General features: G+C 35.0%; 1 protein-coding gene across 1 annotated transcript in view; it reads right to left on the bottom strand.

Annotated features, from left to right (window-relative positions):
• TUSC3 (tumor suppressor candidate 3) overlaps positions 1 to 15,717 on the bottom strand; it is an 88,113-nt gene extending 72,396 nt beyond the window's left edge. Inside the window, exons 1-4 of the mRNA XM_072861904.1 lie at positions 15,548 to 15,717; positions 5,222 to 5,339; positions 2,687 to 2,827; positions 1,970 to 2,110 (exon numbers count right to left, since the gene is read on the bottom strand). Coding sequence (XP_072718005.1) covers positions 1,970 to 2,110; positions 2,687 to 2,827; positions 5,222 to 5,339; positions 15,548 to 15,687 — 540 coding nt within the window. The 5' untranslated portion in view covers positions 15,688 to 15,717. The remainder of the gene's footprint in view (positions 1 to 1,969; positions 2,111 to 2,686; positions 2,828 to 5,221; positions 5,340 to 15,547) is intronic.
• Positions 15,718 to 18,130: the final 2,413 nt, after the last annotated feature.

Below are 18,130 nucleotides of genomic sequence, written 5' to 3'. Positions count from 1 at the left end.
CCATTATTCAAGAGTAATGCCAAATATTAAGGAACTCTGAACAAAGAGCTTGCTTTAAGATCTAGTTAATCATTTAGATATAAAAATGAATTAGAGCCCAGCAGGTACTAGGTAACTTTATCTTTGAACTGATGTAATAAAAGCTGCCACTGGGCCCATCAGCTGAAAGTGTCACAAAAGAAGGTATCTTCTCATATTGTTGAATCAGAGCAGAACAGCAAATGATCAATATAATGTGGCTTTGAAAAGGCAAAAAGCAATTATAGGATATACCAGTAACCTACTTCTAGCGGAGCTAAAATACACAGAATCATAGAATAGCCCAGGTAGGAAGGGACCTCCAAAGACCATCTGGTCCAAGCTTTCATGGGACAGGGAGCCTAGATGAGAAATAAAATATGAATGCTGCTGCACAAGTAAACTCACAATTCCATCTACAATCCTAGCCACGTGCTTTCAAGAAAGGTTAATTCATATTGATGCAAGTTGAGAAAAAGTCTTTAAAATGATGATGTGAATAAACAACCATTTACATGGAAAAAGAAGAAAAGCTTGGCTTATGTTGTACAAATACACGGACGAATTTTTAAAAAGTACTGTTCTCAATTAATATATTGCTAATACAGAAGGAAGGAGCTCTATTAAGCTGTAAAACGTTGGATTGGATTTGATAACCCTAGACACTATTCTAGTGTTGATAACCACGCTCCTGACTCCATGTCCCTGAAAATTAAGCCTTAGATGCTGCTTCTCAGATTTTTCCTCTTCTGTCAGTCACAATGATAGCAGAGTAATGAGTACTTATTGATACACCTTAACTCTCATCTACCATCCTTGCATGCTATTTCCTATCTAAACTGAGACAGCTGACTATGTGGCACAGTCCACATTTTTCATCAGTCTACTCAGTTATTTGAAAACTATGATATAAATAAACACACTGCAATACACTATTGAGCATGTTAAACCTTAATTCATTATTTCTGGCCTTGATGGTTTAGCTGGCTAATATTTCAAAAAGACCATTAGCTAGTTTTAGAATTTCCTCAGAATTAACCCTATAAGATTGTCCTATTCTCACAGAATCACAGAATCATATAGGTTGGAAAAGACCTTTAAGATCATCGAGTCCAACCATTAACCTAGCACTGCCAAGTCCACCACTATACCATGTCCCTAAGCACCTCATCCAAATGTTTTTTTAAATACCTCCAGGGATGGCGACTCAACCACTTCCCTGGGCAGCCCGTTCCAATGCTTGACAACCCTTTCAGTGAAGTAAAATTTCCTAATATCCAGTCTAAACCTCCCCTGGCGCAACTTGAGGCCATTTCCTCTCGTCCTATCACTTGTTACCGGGGAGAAGAGACTGACCTCCACCTCTCTACAACCTCCTTTCAGGTAGTTGTAGAGAGCAGTAAGGTCTCCCCTCAGCCTCCTTTTTGGGTTAACAGCGGAATGTTAAGGTCAGTCCTACTGAAACAAGTTTTGGAAAGAATTCCACCTTTTTCTTTGTTTCTTAGTTCTTTTATCATTTTCTTACAAACACATAAAAAGCCTTTGTTACTTTTCTTAACCTTTCATTACTCTAAAGGAATACAGTCTGACATTAATATCCACACTAAACCAATCATAACATTACTGCTTTTACAACAAAGGGAAAGTTGAATGATAGCAGTGAACATTAATAACACTTTTTATTAGAAATATTTTCTTGTTAAAGTTCAAACAAAAATCTGCAGCTAACTATCAGAGAACTTCCTCATTTTCAGGGAATCACTCATAGTAACTGATACTCAGTGCTTATGAGAATTAGCCCCAAAATCTAGATTATGAATCTTTGTCTGAGAGTACCATTCTGAACAATGTATTAATGCAATGGTTTTTAATTTACTGTGCAAGTAACAAAGACACGTATGCTAAGATAAGAAACTAATAAAAAGCATATTAGTAAGGAAAATCTGCATACCAGAGCTGCCATGGCCCAGCCAGTTTTGTTGTAGATGAACTCTAAGTTATTTCTTCGCAGGTATAACAAGCCACCAACAAGAGATACTAGAAGAGCCAGTGCAATTGTACCAGAATAGTTAGGAGGCCTGAACACTCTAATCTGGAAAAGATAAATGCAAATACAGATCGCAAATAAATGCATACATACAGATCACTTTCCATATAAACAAACAGGGAGCATCTCAAATCTGGTTTCAGTGTCAGAAAGACTAACCCCTAAAGGTATACGTAAATAAGAAAAATTGTACTTCCCTTTAATAAACACATAATATGAAAAAAGTTTTAAGCATCATTTTGAACTGTTCAACTCCAAAACATTATTTCTTCAACAGATTTGCAGGCTGTGTCTAAATTAGGAGCAGCTACCTTTGAATCTATCTGTTTTGTATATAGTTCTGCAAAGCACATTTTACTTATTACCAACTTATTATCACAATATCACTGCTTGTTTTCATCCAGAGACTACATAAAATTTAACAACACAAGACTGGAATATAATCTGCAAACTGCAGAGGTTACCACAAGTACCACAACTATATTTCTTTTTTTTTTAATGTGTTCTAGAACCTACACTTGAGGGAAAAAAGTATTAAGGAAAGACGGAATTTATCATCAGCCTGTCTCGGACTACGAAGATACATTTGGCTTCAACTTTTAAAATTTTCGAAAGACTTACATGAACATCTGTTCTGTCAGCTATCCATTTAGCTAGCTGCTCAGCTGCAAATCCGATTCTCTGCAGGTCAAATGTGTCAGCCCTCTTGGGTTTACCTTTTGGAGGAAAATGCATGAAAGTCGGAGCAGAGTTCATATTCAGCTACAAAACCAGGAAAAATAGCAGAAAAATAATCAGTAACTCCATTCTCAAAAATGTTTACTTTCTATGTATAAGACAACACAAGTCTAATTAGCGTGAAAAATATTATTTGCTTCCATGTTACTCTTTTTTATACATGTTCATGTATAGTCCTGCAAAAAGAGTGCTCAGAATATTCCTTCCCATAGATTCTTTGGGATGTTTAATCATTCAGAGTATTTCACCCACAAGCTTTTCTGAGTAAGAGTATGTTATACTTCAAAGTTCTCACACACTGTAAGAACTGTCCTGTAATTAGTAAAACAGAGACCCCACACCCATCCAATCTATTAAAGTATATTAGGTTATAATTCTATGGGAGGAAAAAAGTATTCAAATAGCTTGACATTGTTTCTCTTGCCTAGCTCTCACAAATCCAAAGTTACCTAGACTAAACTATTCATCTAGCCTTCCACTGGCTTCAAGATGGACTAGTGACTGGTCTTTTTTGAATCCAGAAAGACCTAGATAACTAGCTTAGACTACATAACTTGCCCTAGAAATTAAATGACTCTTCATCTATGTGTTGATGTCAGTGGAACTATTCACAGTATATCAAAAAAACTCAAAGGTGATAAACAAACAAATTCACATTTACATTTGTCACTTTAAATTTTGACTTCAACTTTGCAAGGTGGTATAGGACAACATAATTTTACCCTATAAAATTCCTCCATATTCAGTCCATCTCAGAAATGGTGCAACAAAACACTTGAAAAAAATGAAAATTAACAAACAAAATCGGGGTAATACTTAAAGATGATGCAACATGGAGATCTTTAAATAACAAATGCAGTGTAAACTTGTTTGTTTCATTCCTGCAAAATGAGTTTTATCACATTACCAAAGCATAGTATTTAATCAAGTACAGAACTGAATTTATCAATAGAAATTATCAGCTATGAAAATATTTCCATCTAAGCAAAAAATAGCTCTCTTCTTTAGTGAACTGATTTGGAAATAAAAAATATTCTGAGAAAGGCTAAAACAAATGTGAAATAGTTTAATAAAATATTTTATAAGATACAGAAACCTTCTCACATTGTATAGAGTTTGGGGGCGGTTGGTCTGTAACTGCTTTGTCATTTCTCTATAAACAGAGTAAAAGCTGAAAAATTAAAGTCACATTACTTTTAGGGGTTTTTTGCTATAGCATCAGTATTACATGACTCGTTTGCACACATAAACATGAGGTCAGAACTACATTCCCTCCAAATCCACCTTAAAATAGTCATTAGTATCACTTATTCTTAACACTGTATTTCTCACAGACAAAAACTTACATATTTATCTAATTTGGTCTAATTTTTACATGACTAAATGCATACCACCTGAAATAAACTGAATCTGTGCCCTTTTGCATGAGGAATAAGATGGACTGGACTATTCTAATTATATATTGTTTGGCTTAAAGCAAGATCAAACAACGTACTCTGTATTATTGTAACAATGTAGGGTAATGTAAGATGATTTTAAAGCTTATTTGAACTAAAGTTTTTAAAGCAAAATCTTAAGCCATTAATAAGCATTCTTTACACAATACATTCTAAGATCTCAATTGGAAGCAAAAATACTTATTAAACACAGTAATTAAACTTTTTAAATTATTAAGTATTTTAAAAATAAATATTGAACTTTTCCCCTGAATATTTTAAATCATACCCTTCACCAAAAGGTGGTTAGAAATACAGAGAACTTCAAAACTTGCCACTTCTCTTAATCTGCATTTTGAGCTTCAATTAACGGATAAATATCAGAGAAAAGCATGCCAGTATTCAGCATTAATTTTCAAGGGACGCGATTTGCCTTGACTGCTCAATTTAAAAGGGGGCCTTAGACTGTCCTCCAACAACTGATTTTTCACTCTTCATAGCCAATATATAAAATCTAAACCAGTCTCTTCTCTTTTCCCTGAAGAGCTTCCAGACTAATACAAATATTACTGGAGTTGAAGAACATTGTATTACATAAAAGCAATTAAAAGTCTCTTTTAGTTAAGAGCTTTTTCCCTCCCTAAAGATAAAATAAAGGAAATCTTCAAATGCAAACATTAGTTGTATTGCACTTATTTTTAAGACATTACATTAACAATTGGTTGAAAAAAATTTTCATACTATAATGTATAAACAAACATTACAAACTACACTTGGAAAAAACTGGAAGTGGCTAGTGGTATAATCTGGTATAATCGCTAACATCATAGAAACTGCAGTGCCTGGTGTTTTTAACCAGGAAGAATTTGTATACAAAACAGAGGTACACACCTACACACAGAAAGTAATTTGTCTTGTATCATTTGGCAAATTAACATGTAGTTCTAAAAATTAAGAATGTTTTACAGTATCTGACATTTACCTGTTGAAAGACATCTGCCCCTTCATCATAATCCACTATTGTGAAAAACAGTTTGTTTGAAAAAGCAGATGAATAGCGCCATGAATTAGCCAGCACTTGATATTCTTCATTAGCTTGCCTGTTAAGGAAAAGAAACAAACATACATCCATGTGGCATCCACTGGCAAAAAAGATTCTACAATCAGCTGCAGTGGTTAGATGAATTACACTTGCAGTATCATTCTCAACACCCATACTATTAATTAAAAAAAAGTTTCACCTAGTTACGCACCTTTTTGCTTCAAACTTGCCTTCTCCAAAATTAGAAATGTGTTGAGTCAAACTATACCAGACATCCCAAGATGATGTTAACAAAAAGTAGTCTTCCATATTTAAAAGTCTCAGAAAACAGGAGTGGCCTGAGTGGCAAGCGTCACTCAAATCTGCTAACAGATCCATGCAGATGCTCACGTGGCCCTTGAGTACAATATCAGGATTTACTTGCCAAAGACAGCTGCACATATGAAATTCTGAAACTAGTGGAAAAATAACACAGAACTGTGACAGTAGTAATCTTCCTAAAATAGCAGAGCCATAGAAAGAGCCATAGAAACTGCTAAGCACTGGGGAAATGATACTAACTAAATGAACAGTAGGCTTGTAAGTAGCATAATACACTCAAGATTATTGCTATAAAACTTGTTTTAGAAGTTATAAAGGATAATTTTGCACAACGTATAGGGTTAAATAATGTTTTCTATCATCACTAGAAAGTCATACTGCTACTACTCAAATTTATCAGAAAGCCTCCTCTTGGCTTTACTCATGGCTCTATATGCAGGTGAGGTTTTTTTGGTTGGTTGGGCTTTGTTTGTTCATTTTGAAAGAAAAAAAGCCAAACAAATTAAAACAAACTAAAACAAACAACTTTGCCGTGTCCACACTGAGAGGAAAGGAAAAAAAGTAATTCCAGGAGAAGAATTCTGGGATCCTTACCAGCAGAGACGTTCTCTAAACACACAGAACCATAAAACCACAGGTTCTTCCACAGGACAAATCCATATCAATGAATAATTCGGGGGGAAAAAAAAACCAAACAACAAACAAACCAACCACAAACCAACCTGAAAGGATCCTTGCAGTACTTTTGGCTTTACACAGGTTCCTTTGCTAATTATTTCCATATTACTAATTAATCATATCTGCTGTAGAGTCCAAATCAAGGTTCTACCACTTGGCAACTTATCTTTGCATGTGGTAAGATGCAGAAATAGTATAAACAAACGTATTCTGCAGCTTTTCTTAAAACAGTGTTTCTATAAAACCAGTTCCATGTGTTTGATGGTGCAGAACACTGTTTATTTAAAAGCTGTAGATGCAAAAATCTGTTTCTCTTGTTGCAAGAGAAACTCTGCACTAAACACACTTAATACATATTGTATTTTGAGAGAGCAAAGAAGGGGAAGAGGATGACAGGATCACAGATGTCATAAGACCCTCCCCATTTCCTCATATCTGAGATCAGCCTTAGGCATGAAATATATTACATACAATTCCAGCAGGGTTGTGTTGTACCAAGGAATATATTGTACACAAAAAAATCTATCATAAAAAAAAAGAAGTTAAAATGAAATTTTACGATCTCTTACCCCCCAAAGAATAAATCTTATGAGGCACAACAAAACTCAACTTTCACTCTTATTACCTGATTGAGTAAAATTTGCTACTTAACACACTTGCTCAACAGGCAAAGTTTGAAACGATTAAAAAAAAAGTGATTTAGGCATTAGATTGGTTATTTCTAGAAACAGATACTAACATTAAGCAGACTAACATGTTCACTGTCATCCTGAAGAGGGCAGTCAGACAACATCAAAGGAATGCTGTAAAATCTTAAATAATATCTGTAGGGCACTGTTCTGTTAAACCTGCTATATCAAAGCTGGACCATTTTTACTATAAGAACAAGATAAAAATCACTTCATCTTGATGTCATCATTATTCTCAGTCTACCTTTCACTTGTGATGAAACAGTATTTCCAGGAAATTCAGATACTCCAGTTATGCCCCGACTAATTGAGAGAAGACTCTTCCTGTTGATCTCCATGTATTTTGCATCTTTGAACTATTTTGAATGAATATAATAGGTAGAAAGTACACTTCAGAAAGTATCATTTTTCAAAAGGCTGTCTTAGATTTTCTATAACAGATTCAAAGCACAATTTCATCCTCACACTAAAGATAGCAAAGCATTCTGTAATACATCCTCATAGCAGCTCTTGAGGGGTATGGGAGAAGTGAGAGTGAAACAAGGAGGGGCAGGAATACAAAGTTACAGGATTACTACATACAGAACTGAAGAACATCCTACAGTCCACTATATAATTTCCAATGGATACAATACTGATACAATTACATTAACAACTTTTTGTAGCATTGGTTACTCCTTTTCAGATACAGTAATAGTAAAAAGCATAAGCACTTGGCTGAAAAAAAAAAATCAGCGTCCAATTAACATCAGGCAATATCAACTCTGTCACTTCTTATCTACCTATCTCTATCATTAGTTATATCAATTCTATCAGATTGCTTCTATGAAGTAATGTTAATTACATTAAATTATTATAGTAATTATATGAAATACTATAAAGGCATAGGGCAGAACTACACTTGGTATGAACTCATAAGAATAATAATGTTAGCACTGCTCTTGTTAGTTTGACAGGATTTTGTGATAGATGGAGAAGATTTAAATGTTATTGCTGCCACAGTCACCTCTTAAGAATTTCATCATAACAGCAACACAGGAACTAGCAACAACAGTAATATTAATCAGCTACTATAAAATAGGGGCCAGATCAAAAGGGAATGCTACTATTAGATTTACCTAGAAAATTCAACATATTGAAAAGTAAGATGCTAAGCAAATGCTCTACAAAAATTTCTTCCATTATGCAAGAGATGCTCATGAAATATTAAAAGTTTTATTTAAAACGATTAATTATGTGGGTGTCTATGGCAGATAATCAGATTTGTATAGCTTGAGCTGTATTAAATAAGATTAATTTTATTCTATTAGTCCAACATTATAGTAAGGAAAACACAAATAGAATATTAGGAAAAGAATAAAAGAAACTGTGGAATTATTTGCCAAAGAAAGCAGTAAAGCATTATTTTTTGGCACACTATGGATTGTACAAAACACAAATGTACAATTGGCAAAGCATGCACTACCAGGTCACCTACCCATTCTTATCCATCTGTTTAAAGTACACTGTGATCAATGCTGCAATTTATCTCCACAACAACTTTTGTTTTTTATTTGGAATGGTTTTCCCAAAATGAAGAGAAGAAGGGGCTAAGTGCGTATTTTGACTTCTTCTCAGTATCAAGAAGATAATAAATTCAGAATGCTTATTGTCTTTTATTTTTGTTTAGTGTGACTCATAATATCACACTGAAAAGCACTGAAGAGTCTACAAATGTGTCCAGAAAATTCACCACACGCGACAAAATGAAGATAGTATGGACACCACTTGAAAACTACACTCTTTAAGCATCTAGATATCTATAACAGGAGAAAGCAAGCTAAAATCCATGCTATTCTATTTACAGCATCCCATGAAATTTCCAATATTCTGCAGATGAAAAGAAGCTACGAGACCATATTTTGTAGAAGTTGCAAAGTAAAAAAAAACAAAAAAAACCCAGTTGTGACCAGAGGAAGAATAAGGAGTCTCTTATGATCCAAGTATAAAACTACTGCCCTGTTGAACAGGACTCATCAATACTTCTATCAAGATCCTGAAGTGCGCTGGAAAAGCAATTGCAGAACTTTCAACAGCTCCTTCCACATTTCCTGTTCCTTCTTTGAACAACAGTTCAAAAGATAATTACCTCTCAGTAAGTTAAGAGACCTGTCAATGATTTTCTCACTACCTGCTCTTGATCAACCAGCAAAAAACTGAAGGGCAGAGGATCCTGTTTCTTCTTTCTGATGACACCTCCTTGACTGTCAGAATTCTTTTTGCTGTTGACCTACTCTTTGATCGGCTACTTGAAAACAGTTTTCTGAGATATCTGCTTGAACAGGGAAACCAACAGAATTCCTCTCTTTTCTAGATTAAAAACCTCCTCTTGGAGGTCTCATTGATAGGGTAGATGTTAATAAAATTATGCAGTCTCTTCTGTCATATATTTTGTCATTTCCTTCTACACATTGTGAGTCAACAGCAGGAGGCAGCTACAGTCAGAGCCCTTTATGAAACACAGACCACATTAAGCTCAAAACTTAAAAATACACAAACTATACATTGAATTATAACTTACCTTTTATACAATCCTGTAAGAAATACAGCAGGAATAGCTTAAGCAGTTGACTTTGAGCTCATTCTGCAGCAGGCTTTCTGCAGTAACTACAAGCTTGTTCCAATAGATGCCATTAATACTTTCTGACAGAATTCAGCCTTGGCACTCAAATGAAACAAAAGTAGTCTTTAGAAAACATGTGCCACACCTGCAAAATTGACCCATCTCCCTCACATCCTACCTATATATTTTACATATATACTTTATATGTATACATACACACACATATGTATTTATAGACACACATATGACTTCAGCTAATGGGAGTAATCAGTGCTCACTTCAATATAATGAAACTTCCGATGCTTTAAAAATGCAATAGTCTGGTCAACATGGAGGTGAAGAAAATTACTGGCTACACAAACACCTCTGCATTACCAGCCGTTTCTAGCTGCTTCTTCATAAATACTGTCTTTGCAAAACTGTGTTTTCCAAAAATCTGGAAGCAGGTTTGTTACTTCCCCAGTAAAATACTATTAAACATCATCTAGGACTGAAACAACACAATTTTCATTTTATGCAGTTTATAAGGTTTGTCTCCACAAGTGGTCACCTGCCATTACTAAAGTCTTCCTCTGTTGCATTTCCCCATTATTCTCCTGATCATTTATGATGCTAATTCTAGGTTTTAATCTTGATTTGCAATGATTCAAACAGGCTCAGTTACATCCTTAAAAGAAACATTTGGGAATTCACAGGCATAAACAAGCATAGTAGAAAGTATGCAAAACAAAATCCATTTGTTTCACGTAGCTTGAAATTCACAGAGAGATGTACATGTCTAATTTACATGTTTTAACCATTATCACATAACAAACTAGTGGCACAGGTCATGGTATTGACCACTGAAACTCAGTATCTTTAGCCTCTGACACTGCTCTGATCTTTTCAAGGAACACTACTCTAAGGAAAAAAAAAGAAACAAAATATGTGTATTTTTGTTGATGGGCTTCAGCTGTTGGGCAAAAAAACCTCAAGTGATCAGTTTCATTTCTCTGACCCAGATATCTCTTTCTAAATGAAAATACCCCAGCAATTAATTTGAAAAATGAACCAGACAAAAATGTGAACTGTTTGGCAACAAAGACATCTCTGATATGCACCTGTATGCAAAGCAAAGATGGTTGCTTCTGCCAGCAACATGAGATAAACACAGTTTAGAAAGTAAAATAAAAGACCTCATATAATTTGCTTATGGAGTGATTAGATGGTACAGCAACACACAAAAAAGAATGAGTTAATGATAACAATGAAAGATGCAGAGGAACAGTCAAGCACAGTGATGGTTTCAGCAGGCTAGATCTAAAGCCCACGTGCAGCTGAAAATCAAAGCATTAATACTCAATCAAGTGGAGCGGGTGTGTCGTTGAAGTCTGGTTGGTAAAATGGTGCTGATCCCTTTGGGAAAATGTAGGGATAATAAAATGGGGAAACAGATTGCAAGAGGCAAGAAGACAAAGAGCAGAGAAGCTGGAAGAGAATTTTCACCCAAAAATGCATTCAAGTCAGGCTAGTAGTTACCGTTTGCCTGGATGCAATACAAAGTACAGGCTGAGAAACAGTTTCGTCATCTCTGTGAAGATGCTGTGGTCAGAGTGACCATTCTTTTGTTCTCCTTCTTACACACATAAGTAATTTTTTTCAGTAGCACGACTGATGTGGGTAACAGAGAGAAACTATCCAGTTGAGTGAATACCTAAGCACAAAGGAAAAAGGGAAGCTGGTCTTATATCCTGAGGAGTCACTGCTTAGAGTTAGATTATTTCTGACTGTTCCTCCAAACTGATTCATCATCACAGTGCAAAGGGCCCTTTAGTATCTGCTTCCAATGTGCTGTTGCAGAGTATGTACACCAAGAATAGTAATAACACGTAAAGTCAATTAAGACTAACCAAGTTTAATTTCCTGGGACCAAAACTGTTTAATCAAACATGTTTCCAAACATGCATGGAAAAAACCCCACATCTTCAACTGTTAGAAACACATCCCACCCCCATCAATGACTTCACATTCGAGAGCACATAGGATACCTAATCTGTTATGGTTAATTCATCTCTCAATACCAGCTATGTCAAATTGAGCCTAAACAATGGTGTCAACAGGAAAAATGACATTCATGCTACCACTTACACAGTTGTGAAGGCATCAGATGGCCTTCAATAGTTTTTTGGACCAGAAAATTGAAACTTGCTTGTCCACAAAGCTAGATGGAAATGCTGTACTCCAAATTCTGCTTTAGGATAAAGACAGAATTTCCTTGAAGAACACTCTAGAGGCATGACTAGAGCACTACTAACATGTATACAGAGCTGCTGGTTTACAGAAGCCTTCATGTGTTAGGAGTGGATTGATTCAGACAGCCTACAGATATATTTTCCAGTCCACAGTTTGTGAAAATATTTCATTAAGATGAATACAGAACCATTCTCTGTCTCAAAGATGACAAACTGGTAGTTGTCTTTTAGAAACACCTATAAATCAACCTAATTTGTTCTGGGCACAGAATAAATTCCAATAAGTAATGCAGACATATGATTTCTAACTTTTAAAAGTATATATTGAAAAGGGGTAATCCAAAAAATTAGAAGCGAATCAAGCAAAATTAAGTAAAGGCAAAGCATTAAATACAAAAATATGACGTATACCAGGAACAAACAAGCCTAGCATTGGCTGAACAGGTACATTTCAAAAAATTGGCAAACAAAGCATTCAAAAAAATTTTCTAATTGATCCTTCAAGATGATACATAAGATTATGTATTCATCTCCTGCAATGATAAAGAAACCCTTCTCATTCCACTGGAAAAAAAGATCTTATGTTAAGTAACTTTTGCTAGAGAATACCTACAAAACACACAATATGCTTTGGTTTTACTGAAAAAAGATCAGCTCCTTTGACTGAAAGGATATTTTTTACATACAAAAGTTTCACCCAGATATCTGGAGACCCAGGGACTTCTTTGTCGCATTTTAAGAATAAGTTGGTATTATTTCCATACACTTTCACAAATCATTAACTGCTAAGTGATTTACATGACTGATGTTACAATGTCCTCCTTGCTGTGCACAGAAAAGCCTTGGATTTTCTGAGACAAATTTGGTCAGCTTTCCACATGCAGGTCCTTGCTATATGGATAGGTAAGACTTTTTTAAAATGTTTAAATATCATGCCTCCAAGCATTTTAAGACTTGGCTAAGATCACCTCAACCAAGTTTTATCCAAAATTTGGAATTTCTCTGTTGTTAAAAAGGATGGGAGAGTGGGGAATTCTTCCTGCATACCTTCTAGACAACATCCAAACTACAGCTCTTTTCAGCAATGGTCACGCACAATAATCCTTAGTCTGCTACAGAACTTGGATCACCAAACTGACTTTGCATTCACTTTGATGAGTGCCAAAAGTGACACTAACTTTCTGAATGCAAGAAACTACCTCTCCATCTTTGGTGCACAATCATTCAAAACACCTGCTAGAAAAGTCATACTGATTTTCCTGTAAGCAGGGGCTCATTTTAACAACAACCATTCTAAATATAATCAAATGCAAAATCAGATACACAAAGAATATAGTTTATTTTAAGAAGATAGGATACACATGATTTCTTCTGGCCTCACATGTGCAAATCTGCAATGGCTGCTTTCACTGCTCTTCTCCAGAAGAGGACTACATTTCCTACCATTGCTCCCCATCCTGTTATTTATCTTTTTTTGTATAATGCTGTGTTTTTCATGCTTAGCATTTGATGTAGCACTATGCAACAGCAGCACACAAACATCTTTTTTTCCCTTTTGAAAATACTGCGCCCCTGTTCTTTATAAACTAGAAAAGATAAAATACTGAAATGTCAAATCTAGCCACCAAAGGGAAAAGACAAAAATAACTTTTTTTTTTTTTAGATAATCCTGTGGTGCATAAACTAACCAGGCTCAATTTTTAGGGGAAAAAAAGGTACTAATTCTTGTGACAAAGTTATTCAAAGTCAAAGATTTCAGTCTAGGTGCTTTTTTGTATTTGAAGTATGACATTGATTTTTTTGTATGCAGTTGTTCTGAAATATTTTGATGAGTAACAGTTAACTTAAATCTTGGACAAAAGCATCCTCACAGATTAAGTTAAAAATCTATTTTTCCTTTAGGCAAAGTGGCTAGTTAATAGCTAACAATAAAGTAATGCATGCATTTCAGTTTTGTATATCCTTTCAGTGCTCCTGTCCATTAATTAGCCATTGATTTGAAAATGTCAATTTTCCTGATAATGGTTTTATGTGCAGTATGATCAACCTCATTAAATTCCTTTTATTTCACATGAAAAAATGGATTGCAACTTCACATTTATTTAAACAAACCCAACTGAAAGCAGTATGTTGATTTTTTCCTTCATTTTATGTTTAAAGATTTTCAGTCGCTTCTGTACATAAATGGCTAGCCTGGCATATTACAGGATGAAGTTTATAAGCTCTTTTTCAGTACAGTAAACAATACACAGTTGTAAGCAAAATTAACTTCCATAAACAATATACAGTTGTAAGCAAAATTAACTTCCTTAATAATTGCAATATTTATGTTGTTTTCACATGCCCTACAAAAGAGCTGCACATAACACAGGGAAAGAATTTGCTATGGCCATTATGACGACGAATACACTGACCCTTATAAAGCTGAACTTAGTGCATCTCCTGTAGCTTTATCTACTGGGTAGGAAAATAAAGAATTATTTAAAACAATATGGTAAACTTTCAACTCCTATTTCATCTCCTAAAGTTGAACTCTGGCAACACAAAGAAGAAATAACAGCAACCAAGTGCTGGAAGCTTTAAAGAAAAAATTCCTTTGACTTAAGAACGTTGGAAAGCTTCTGTACCTAATCCTTCACCTTCACAGTTCAGATGTGGAGGGTGAACTCATGGAAATGCAATTTATATACTCTCCCCCAAAACTGACCAACTGACTTCAGTGACAAAAAACTAATCTATAAAAAAAGAATCCAAGAAAAACCATATATGACTACAGGTACACAAGTTAAAGTTCCTATTGTAAATGTTGCATTCCAACACCTAAGAAACCTAACAAGCTGCTACATTTACCAACTTTGTGTATTGTTTAAAGTGCACCTACTTAAAATGAAGAAATAATATTTCTTCATATACAGCTTATATATTTCATAGTTCTAAAGAGTATTTTGCTGCCTATTTAAATACTGTTTAGAACTCCCTGCACAATAATACCATCTATTGCTAAACACAATAATTTCTAATGCATATTTTGGCTGAAGAAGGTTTTATTAGCTCAGTTTCTGATTTAGTAAGGTAATTAAGTGCATGACTACCTTTCAGTCCCTTGTCCCTATTTCAGTGTCTATCATTAGTCATTTTTAGATTAACTTATTGAACTAGGAACTTGCAGAGAAAGATCTTGAACTTAAAAGAATACCAGGGCCACTCTAATACGTATTCTAAGAGGAGCCACCAGAAAATATCAAAGTGCAGTGCCAGACAGTATTCCACAATAAGCATGTCCTCATGGAAAAAGGTGCTTGCATGCAAGAACTGTCCAAAGCTGTGAAATCACAGGGTAACTCGCATCTGCATCAGAGCCTGGGACATCTCTTAACTGAAGAAATCAGCGAAGTGTCATATTATTAAATGGTAATGAATCACTTCTGTCACAAAACATCTTTGGAAAGATCATGGTTGACTGATAATAAAGCAAAGCATATTTCTTAAAGAGAAAGTCTTCCTCAGTTGTGTACATTTTATTCAACTGTAATTTAATAAAACCCAAAACTAGGAAGACTTCTAAAATTTTTCATACAGATTAAAAGGCAGTTGAAAGGATGCTGTAAAAAGCATGAGCCTGTTAAATAGTAAGCATCTATCCCATGCAAAGAACAATTCTACTCAGTATATTGCACATTGATTAAAATGTTCACTTCAAAACTGTGGTGAGGAAGATGAAAAAGATCACTAAGGTATAAATTACCTGCAAACAGAGCACTGCCGCTGTGGCTGGAGAGCAGTGAACATCACTATCACAGAGTAGTTACGAGGTGGAGCCTTCACAAATCTTCGGAATTTGTCTCCGTTCATACGGATGACCGAGCGCCTTGAGCTCCACTCCATCAGCTGTTCCACCTTCTCAGCCAAAAGATTCTGTAATTGAGGACAAGGATGAGGAATATTTAAGCTTAAACTTCAAGCACTTGTACCTATATTCTGCCTTTGCATCCTCAGAGCTCCTATGGACTTGGGGTACCTCTATATAGCTTATAGCACAATTTAGTCTTCTATGTAGACAAGATGATTTTGAGTATTTTAAAAAATAACTCAATGTGGTCTTAAACAGAAAGGATGCATAAAGTGAAATCAAACAGGTTGCTACCAAAGGCAAAGGAGTAGAGTAAGGCTGACTGTCTAAATACAAGATACCAGTACAGCAATCATTTAACTTTCATTAAAAATTGGAAGCTTTAGAAAATGCAGCTTTATGTTATATTTATTCTATTTAGTAAAAGTCACAGCAGGATATTACCAGTCACTCAAATATTAAGATGAAAGAAAAATGTAGCTACAAAGCGAGAAAAATAGTTATTACGTTCAGAATTTCCTTATGAATATGTATCGTATTGAATTTAAATTAATATAAGTTTTATATTTTGCTACAGACAGGAATGCTCTGTCTTATAAACCCAACTAGGCACATTCCGTTATGAGATCAACGTTTTTAGTTGCTTTCAAGATTGAGATCCCCAAAATATTTTGTCTGAACTATAAGTGTATAAGGAAAAAAAATTTGCTTGCGTGTGGCTTTTCTTCTGCATGAAAGCATTCCATCACATGAACGATTTAAAAGCAGGCTATGAGACATATTAGAAGACGGCCCTCAAGTTAAATACATTCATCTAAGCATTCCTATGAAAATCTATTTAGACCTTTTTTTTAATCAAGTAAGCCTGATGTCACACGTGCTCAGCAGAGACTTTTTAGTCTCCTAAGCTACCTAGTTTCAGTGAGGTTGCACTGACCATGCTCTAAGTGGATTACTACACCTACAGCGTGTCAGGATCAATGAAACAATCCATCTTGTTTTAAGTCTTCAGTTCCCTGCTCAAGGACACTGTGGAAGCCACCTATACCAAATAAGAGCTAAAAGAAGAGTGGAGAAGACTGGAATATTACGACTTGCACAGAAGCTGAGTGCTGAGAGAAGGTGGGAAGGACAGAGAGGGGGACAGACAGAAACAGAGACAGAAAGGGAAGAAGCAGCACCAAACAAAAAAGAAACAAAGTTCAGAAAACTGGAAGGTGTGACACCTCTGATAAAATATGCATGAGTCAGCGAAAGGGTATACACACTGATGAGGGTCTGCTGTGGAAGGGAAGAACAAACTAGCTTAACAAAACATATTGAAATGGGGATGTTTTGAGAAAAGAGAACATGAAGACCAGCAAGACAAGGATAAAACTCAAATACTGTGCAGAAACAACTGAGCAAGGAGACAAGGTGGCTTTTCTATGAATTTAAAAAAAAAACAGAATGAAAAAGAACAATTAGCTCATCTAGTAACATTTTGACATATCAGTAAGGCATATCAATAAGAGTAGAGACATATCAATAAGAGATCGATATATGAGGGGAAGGAAAGAGTGAACTACAACGATAAAGGAAAATTGCATTTTGCCTGCCAGATCTTCCATCTTAAAATTAGCAGAAGATGCCTCTTGGAGTTCCTTATAAGGTGCAGCTCATCATCAGAAGTTTTGAGCCCAAAAGCAGCTTTGATCAGCATAAATCATGAACAGTTTTGAGACAGACAAATTTATTTGACCCTATAAAGCCTTTAAAAAAAATTTTAGGTTTTCATTCCTATTCTCAGAATTTAGCTGCAGTTTGTAATCACAAATGTGAAGGAGAGATTACAACTGTTTATCACGAGAATACCAATGAATCAATTAATACTACAATTTTTCTTCTGCTAAAAGACATATGTTTTTGGTAGTTTTGCTTCAAAAAGATATTATGTAAGTTCTTTTATTTAAAAAGAATCATAAAGCAAATTACATAAAAATGAAGCCTAATCATTTGTAAGATTTCTTTGGATTAGCAGTGCCTGGATTAAATCTTTCTGTTAATTTCAAAAGATTCACTAGTTTTGCATGAGGCACTCCAGTTGGTAATGTGCAATAAAACATAAGGAGCTAAAAAGGATGTGTATTCATATTTCCAAAGGTTTAAATAACTGAAGCAAAAAGATAAACCAAAGAGAACTAATAAAAAGACACAACTTTTAAATTAACACAGGAAGGATGCATAATATCCTACTTGGTACAGAAAACCAAAGCCTTTTCAGAATAGGCCTTATTCAGAGAAAAAAAATAGAAACCCATGAAGTATTAAGAGTATTAGAGTAAAAGCATGATCTTGACAGAAAAAACAAGGGAGAAAAACCCCAGCTTTATTACTGCTATATAATTTGTTTCTACAAAATCATCAGTGATATCAGAAGAGTCTTACTCGGGGAAGTCCCATACAAAGTTTTACTTGGAAGCTTGTTGCCAATAAACA

The sequence above is a fragment of the Ciconia boyciana genome, chromosome 5 (genome assembly GCF_034638445.1).
Source record: "Ciconia boyciana chromosome 5, ASM3463844v1, whole genome shotgun sequence".
NCBI classification, from domain to species: domain Eukaryota; kingdom Metazoa; phylum Chordata; class Aves; order Ciconiiformes; family Ciconiidae; genus Ciconia; species Ciconia boyciana.
The sequence above is the reverse complement of the archived record's forward strand: the minus strand, read 5'-3'. Positions and strand labels throughout refer to the sequence as shown.